At 42.1% G+C, this 8,478-nt stretch overlaps 1 protein-coding gene across 1 annotated transcript in view; it reads left to right on the top strand.

Annotated features, from left to right (window-relative positions):
- The first annotated feature begins 2,225 nt into the window (after positions 1–2,225).
- ovol1a (ovo-like zinc finger 1a) overlaps positions 2,226–8,478 on the top strand; it is an 11,466-nt gene continuing 5,213 nt past the window's right edge. Inside the window, exon 1 of the mRNA XM_085154806.1 lies at positions 2,226–2,931. Within this exon, the coding sequence (XP_085010932.1) occupies positions 2,832–2,931 (100 nt within the window). The 5' untranslated portion in view covers positions 2,226–2,831. The remainder of the gene's footprint in view (positions 2,932–8,478) is intronic.

Genomic DNA, 8,478 nt, shown 5'->3' with positions numbered 1-8,478 from the left:
TCTCGCTGTACTGGAGTTTCCTGTTGTATTTAAAGGCAGCGTGGAGAGAAGAGACTCTTTAAACCCCGAGAGGTCACCGCTGATGTCCCTAACCTTCACCCAGCACCTTCATGATGTGTCATTTTGATTCTTTTTTAATTGTTTTGTCAAAGTTGTTGCAAAATTTTGGCAATCGGGGCACAAAACAAAGTTCCGACACACATCAAAAACTTTTTCGATTCATAAAACAAAGGTGTGGGGCTGTGGCAAGTTTGCTGTCACGTCTCTTTCATTACACAGAAACACAAATTATAACATCATTACATGAGGTCCTGGTGTTCAATATATTATGCAAATACAACATCATGTGAGTGATCTGATCAGGCCTTTTGCTTTTAGCAACGTTTTCAACAGGCCTATCTCTGCTGGTACGTAGGCATATCAGTGCCCACTGAATTAGTAACTTTCACATCTGGAAAGGCGCTGTTAATGCTGAAAGGTATCTATAGGTTTTACATGTCCTCATCCAGATTACATCTTTTTTAGGGAAGGCCTTGAATACTTCAACAAGATGGTACTAAATCACATACTGCATCTATTACAGCAGCATGGCTTCATATTAGAAGAGTCCAGGTGGTGAACTGACCTGCCTGGTGTCCAGACTTTTTACCATTTAGAGTATCATGAAATGAAAAATATGACAACAAAGACTGTTAAACTCATCTATCAGACAAGACTGAGGCAAAATTCCTCCCCCAGCAGCTGCTCTCCTCAGTTCTCAGACCATTACAGGCTGTTACAAAAAAAGAGGGGATGCTACACAGCGGTAAACAAAACCCTGTCCCAGGTTTTTTGAGACTTTTACCTGTCATGAAATTCTAAACAAGGTAATATTTTCTCAGTCTAAACATTTGATATGTTTTCTGTGTCCTAGTGTCAACAATAAATTGCTGTTCTTTCCGCTTGGTACAGGCTGTCGACTCACCTAGCTACGGCGACAGCATCATTTACACAATATGTACACAGTTAATTGAAGGAAAACACTCAACAGCTGGTAGAGAGCTCTCTGTTCATACTGATCAACCGTACAGCAGTGAGGAAACCAGAGAGGAAGACTAAAACAAACATCACAACACACGAGTCTTTCTGATACAACAGTACCGAGTCTTCCCAGCTGCAGTGTAGGTTTTCCTTTATTATGACACACTAGATGATATAAAAGGACTGACCTACACGGTCCTGTTTGTGTCAGTGTGTAATCTACACCTGGTCTGATGATACGTCTACAACAAGGAATAAACAGGAAAATATTGCATGTGAACAAAGCAAAGCATGGTGGCTTTTATTCAAAATCACAAATAACTTTGTCCTGCAAAATCTCAACTGCTGGAAGAGTCTTTACAGTTCTTGAAGCAGTTTGTTTTCTTTTGCTGGGCCTATCTGAATGAATTCGGCACCTTCCTGGCAGCAGATCAATGCACATGGAGACCTATGACCTTGTAGAGTAATCAACTTAAACAGTAATGAATTGTGTAGCCAGCTTAGACACCTCGGAGACACTTGATAGACATAATGGTGAATTGGGGGGTGTGGGAGGGGTCTATTTCAGCTCCCTGACTCTGATCTAATCACTCAGGACACATTTAAAATAAACTAAAAACTTCACACACAGCTGAGCATCCTCAGAGATCAATCTGCAACATGCACACTCAAACTTGACTGTTGTTTTCACTTGTTACAGCAAATCCATGGTTATACCTCTCATAGGTTCACTTCGTTTCGCCCGAGATTCAGACAAATGTTCGTTTCTGTTTCAGTGATTCATGATAAACTGGTTTTTTGTCACGTCTCGAAACATTAAAATGTTCCTGACTGTGAAGATTTTTCATCTTTTAAGTACTCCGACAAAAAAGATAGTAAGTTGAGCATTAGACTCTCATATTTAGCAGATATTTGTCTGTATGTTCTACAAATATCTGCTAAATAAGTGTGACTGACAGTGTGGTTAAAATAATGAACTCCTCCATTAGTCTCTTTATTCTGACTGCTGTGTTTGTGCATCTGCACAGTTAAAGTGTGCCTCTGTCTCTTTGTGTCTACAGTTTCTTGTATAACTGCCCTTCACTCCTGCACACACACACTTCCACACACACTCTCAATCTTTCACTCTTTCTTCTCGTCATTTTCACCGTTCCCACACCTTAAAGCGGAATGGAGAAGAGGTGGAGAAAGAGAGGATAGGAAAGGCCGAGACAGAGAATAAAAGGAGGGGTAAACCGGTTCAGCAGGTAGAGGCCTAACCTAGGCTCTCTCCGGCTTGTTGTCACCGTTATTTCTCCCGCGCATGCGCGCTGCTGCCTGTTTCCTGCTTTTAAATGAGTACCTGTGCAGCTCTCTGACCCACCTCTATCGACACTTGTGTATGTGTGTGTGCGTGCGACCAGGAATATCTGCGTTTTTTTCTCCCTCCCAGCCCCGCTCCCTCACCTAGTGACGCCACACTCCCGTTATTTCAGGGCGCTGTGGGCGATATCTGTCTGTACCTGACCTGGTAGCTCACCTGAGCGGACTCACCTGTCCCGACGCCGAAAAGACTTTTCTTTACAGCTCGAAAACAAATCTGGTAGAGAGGAAAGGTGTGCTGGAAGGAGGGGAAAAAGCGGGACGAGGCTTGCGAAACGAGAAGAAAGGTGCGAAGAGGAGGAAGAAGGAGAAGAGGGGACCGACCTTCCAGTTTTTCCTCTCGGTTTCCTGCTTTTTTTTTTTTTGTCACTTTTAACGTAACTTTACGTCGCCACAGCGGCTTTCCCTGCACATCGCTTTCTCTCAAAGGGACTTTGTGTTGACTGAGCATGCCGAGGGCCTTTCTGGTTAAAAAGGCGAACGTTTCGCCGGGAAAGCGGAACTGGAGTGAACTCCCCGATCATGAACGAGGGGACGTCTACATCCCAGGTGAGTCCACTGCCGTGATGAGCCATTTTTGTTGTTGTTGTTGTTTAAAAAGAAAAAGAAATGTTGGCGATAGCGTGTACGGGCTTGTTTTCGGGCGCCTTTACGCACAGATTTGTGGATTTTTGTTGTTTGTTTGTTTGTTTGTTTGCGCGGTTTGGAATCCAGCGGGAATACCGATGTGACAGGTGGCGGGGAAAGGGGTGTCCGGCGGTGATTGTAACGGGGCCACGGAATAACGGGAAACAGCAGCGGCCCGCCGTGCTCGGAGAAAGTAGTTCCTGTTTTGTGGGGTGTCAGAGCTGTGCTCTTCTTACTTTAGATAACATTTTATGTTAAACTTATTTCATTTTAATGAAAATGTTAAAAACCATTCCTCGTTTTCGTGTTTTTGATGGTTCACATATGAACAATTTGAGCACAGTGTCACAAAAGCAAACAGTGACAGGACTAATGTGTTCTTACACCAACACCAGTGTTGTGGCCTATAAGCGATCGCAAAGGCCCGGTGTTTGTTTTTTTTTTGTTTTTTTTTTTCATATCGACCTTCAACCCCTGATTGTTCTTCCTTGTACAGCATAGCACCGGCCTGACTTATGAAGCACAAATAACGACCTATTAATCGGCTTCTGATTAGTCATTCAGCACAGGCCAATTAATAAACACTTGAATTCAAATCTCTTAATTTTCTTAGTTTTAAATGATGAGATGATGTTTTACACCTTTAATTTTTTGTTTGTTTGTTTTTTGTTTTTATTGTATTTACACGTGTTGGTCTTACTTTTTTTTTTTTTTTTTTAAAGAAACTAAACACATCAGCTTTCTTGACCTGCACAATGATTTTCATACTTTTTCACTGAGCTGGGTGTCCAAGTTAGATTCTTTGAATGCGTCACTTTACATTTAAATGACACGTTGAGGTCCCAAATGACTCCTTCTGCCCCCTCCGCATCCCCCAGTTTTCGTGAAAACAATCCCCATTGTTGCCATCGGCGGAGTTTTTATTGTAAGACCCCGCCGGTATCAGATAACAAGTAACGGACTACACCCTAAACGTCTCTCTCGCTCTCCTTTCTCTCTTCTCCCTCCCCCCTCTTTCGTTCCCTCTCTCTCTCTCTCTGTGTGTGTGTGTCTCTCTCTCCCTGTGTGTGTGTCCTTTTTCTGTCCTCATCCCATCACCGTTAACTTTTAATCATTGACTTTTACATCCTCTTGGGGTGTTTGCAACCGGAACACTTGGATGAACTGAACCAGGATACGCTTCAAACTGTTTTTTTCCCAAACAGGATCAATAAAAAGAAAAAGAAAGGAAAAGAGGAAAAACTCAGACTCACAAACGATGTAACCACCTAAATAAAAGCGCGCGGGCATTTTGGGTTTGATTCAGGTCTTATGTGAAGCTTTAGTGACAAGAGAGTGAGAAGAGCAAACATGATATCTCTCTGCAGTTATTTCCACCTTCCTCTTCCCCACTCACACACAAAGGGAATCTGCCGTCTAATGTCTTTATTCAGGTATTTTCTCAACATCCACGAGCCAAAGAAACGTCGCAGAAAGTTTCAGCAACTAGTTTTCCAGGAAAAACCTTAAGATAAAACCTGAACGTCAGTGCGTAATTGTGCCGCGTACTGTTAACGCTTTGCCAAGCCCAGCAACGGTCTCAGCTAAATCTTCTGGTATGTGCCGTTACTTGATGTACCTGCCCGGCGTGTATGAGAGACGCACGTACAAAAACCCAATAACAAGCTGACACACTCAGATGTGATAATTGTCTTCAGTAATCTGCGTGTTGAATAATTCTGTGACACGCCACATGCCATGGCTTTCGACACTTTTCTGTGTGTGTGTGTGTGTGTGGGCGCGCGCAAGGGTTTATTTTTATCCACAAACATGTGCCGGGGCCTGTTTCTGATGGGTCATCAGTCTGAAATCAACCTTTGTTTTCAGTCTGTATCATCCCTCCTCCATCTTCCAGACACACATTGAACCGCTGCGTGTGAAAAAGGCAACAGAGAAAAAACATATTCCTAAATAGAAATTAAAAATATTTCGCCATTTTAATGTCCCAGTGGCTATTGAAATGAAAGCTAATTTAGACAGTACGTCATAATAACTGCCCTTGCAAAGACTGCTGAGTTTCAGCATCACTGCCAAGTAGGTATACTTCCTTCTTAACTTTTACATAAAATACTACTGAGTACCGCTGTTAACATGCGCAGGTATTTGCTGCCTATGCGCTGATTCTGAACTTCTGCGCCGGTCGGTACCAGTGTTTGAAATAAAAGTTTATTCCCTCCTTATACTGGTGGCAGAGAAAAGAAACAAATCGTCAATATACATAAATAAATGCTTAAAAGTTTTTGGGCCCAGATGTAAGGACCAGGTGGTTAACTGGACACAGCAGAAAATCAACTTGCATCCCATCAGTATCCGCCATGAAACTCCTCAAACCCATCAAACATACAACGTTGATTTCAAGCGCAGTAGACGAGACATCCCTTTTTTATTCAAATAAAAGTTGTAATTGAAAATATATCGAAAGTTCATTTAAGTGTTTTACATTTTGAAAGAAATTTAAAAAGTAAGAAAACTGAAGTAAAACTGAAAAAGAGGGGGAAAAGAATGAAAAATAGAAATGAAAAATCTTCTCCTACACGCCGCTTTTCTCTAATAATAATAATAATAATAATAATAATAAATTATTATTATTATAAACCGTAAAAATTAGCTTATAGCATACTTAGTTTTTGAATAAGTCTATGTATCATTATGCCTTATTTTTCTGTTACACTCAGAGGTCACATATAATCTAATTATTACTTTCCAAATGTATATAAACTTAGCTTTTATCTATAAAGCTAAATAATATAATAATATTTGAGGTTATATTATAACACAAATAAAAGACTTGTTGTTGTCGTGTTGACTTCATTCTGTAGTTTTAGCAGACGTTAGTTTCACCTTCACACAGACTGGCTCATGTATGCACACACAAGAAAGATGTCGCGAAAAACGACTAAACGTGTTCTCTAGAATCTCAGAGCAGTCCAGGAGGAGCTGATGTCATGTTTTGTTTGGGGGGTTTGTTGCATTGCACCAATAGTTTCCACTATCTGCTCAATGACTGCTTCAAGGTTAATGTTTATTGGATGGAAGGAAATGTAACGGACCCTATGGACAGCCTGCTGCTGCAGGCAATACGCCTTAAGCAAACACACGCGCACGCACGCACGCACACACACACACATCCTCTGTTTGATCAAGTTATCTACTGATTGTTGACTCTTTCTACCAGCTGAGCGATGTTAAATGAATAAAAGGAAAATATTACAGAGCATTTAAAGCAGCACCACTCCTCCTTTACTTGCTCATGGAGTAGAAGCCTTGAGTTGTCCACATTGCCCTTTAACTACCAAACACACATACACACACACACCTCATTCATGTGGGGGGGGGGGGGGGGGGGGGGGAGGCAGGAGAGGTGAACAAACAATACAAGATGAGATTAAATGTCCAGCCAGCAGCAATCACCACAGAAACTATCAGCACTCAGGAGTAATTAAGAAGGATTTGAAAACGTGGTAAAAAAGTACAGTGAAAATTTCTGATCATCTCGGCGGCTTTTAATCATAGGATTAGGCTCTCAGTGGCAGATAGCACATGTTTTGTGTCACACACCAGAAACAGGTTCAAAAAGCTTTAAACTTTGTAGATGAAACTAAATGTGGAGATCAAGTTCCTCATGGAGATAATTTGATTAACAGATTTGTTCATGAAATGTGAAATGCTAATGTTGAAGATGTGAGTCTTTCAGGCACTGAAGCGAGGATACAGTCATGGTACAGGCATGTTGTGACTTAAAAACAAAGGATCTCTCATTTTACAAGTCATAAAGTCTCTCTTAGAACTTTTATCATTAAGCCTCATTTGTCATATGTCCAGCGACTTTTCATTTTTTTCTTAAATTCCTCTAAGCCCTCAGTCACACAAGATGGCAGATCAGCCTGACAGCCCTTTGGAACTCCTGAATAATTAGTATTCCCACACTGGTTGCAAGTGGTTGCTGGGAAATAGCTTGTTATCAACATCCTGGTCACCAGTTGGCCACAACCTGGCAACTAGAGTTCACCAAGGAAAAATTTGTATTCCCAAAGGTCTCTAGCAGAATGCCTGTAGTTTGCATGTAAGATGCCAACTTGTCTGCAAACACTTGCCAACTGCTCACAGAGCAGTAGTGAAACTATGAAGACTGTAACAAACTGGAAATGAAGAAAATTCTCTTCAAGTAAAAAAGTTCCGCCTTTGACACATGTTGGTAGCAAACAGAGGCCGCAGCATTTACTCTGAAGGTGACCACTCTTCGTTTCTAGCTTGCGCTGCACTTTTTCAAGTTTTACAGGTTTCTCGGCGTGTAGTTGACACGTGTTTCCAGACTAGTTCAGACTTGTTGGCCACCAAAGCAATCAAAGATGTTGTTGGTGCAGCAACGTCTTTACGACTGATTTTTATCTGGCAAGAGCCAGTTACCTCCAGCAACCAGTCTCCTACCAGTCGGGGGATTGCCACAGCGACCTGTGGTTGCTGGTGATCACATGCCACCTGTCTCTAGGCCAGGAGTGGGGAATTCCAGGCCTCAAAAGCCGGTGTCCTGCAGGTTTTAGATGTATCCTTGATCCAACACAGCTGATTTAAATGGCTAAATTACCTCCTCAACATGTCTTGAAGTTCTCCTTGACGCCTGGTAATGAACTAATCATTTGATTCAGGTGTGTTGACCCGGGGTGATATCTAAAACCTGCAGGACCCTCGAGGTCTGGAGTTCCCCACTTCTGCTCTAGACATTTGTGACTGAGGGTTTAAAACACTAGAAAATGCTCAGTGAGGCATCTTACTGATGGTCTCATGTCCAATGTGTTTCACAAAAGTTTCTTCTATAAATAAATCCGACTTTCAACTATGAGTTTCACCAAGTTGCCCTCTCATCTATCTGTCACCTTTCAATGCACATATGGAAATTCAGCTGTTTGTACAAATAACCTGCAGAGCTGGTTTTGAATACATGATTGGAGGAGTCTCTTTCTGTGTGGAATGATCTCAGTGTGCAGCATAGCTTGATCTATTTTAATCAGAATCGTAGGGAGAGCAGGGAGGTTAGTACTACAGCACTGAATGCGTTTGTTTAACCAAATAATGCTCAAGTCTTTCACCGGGTTTATTTTGAGCCGTTGGCCTGTTTGAGCCGTCACTGTAAACCCAACCCGGAGACCCACAGTGGCTCGAAGAGTGATATGTCTTCACCAGTTGTGGTGTTGATGTTGCACAGAGCCGTCACTGTTTCTCTCAGCGTTCCGTTAATCCGGCTGCTTCACAGACTGGCTTTATGTCTTCTCTTCATATAGCTCACTTCATTTGCATTTACATTTGGGTTTTATCTGATCGAGGCCCCGACGGCACATTCAACTGATCCGTTGTCTCGGCTGAGCTCAGCCACGCCTGCCTTTGAGTAACACACACCCCTACATGCACACCTGCACGCCTCTCTGTGTTTTG

Source organism: Neolamprologus multifasciatus, chromosome 3 (genome assembly GCF_963576455.1).
Source record: "Neolamprologus multifasciatus chromosome 3, fNeoMul1.2, whole genome shotgun sequence".
Classification (NCBI taxonomy): domain Eukaryota; kingdom Metazoa; phylum Chordata; class Actinopteri; order Cichliformes; family Cichlidae; genus Neolamprologus; species Neolamprologus multifasciatus.
This window is presented reverse-complemented; position numbering and strand designations above follow the sequence as displayed.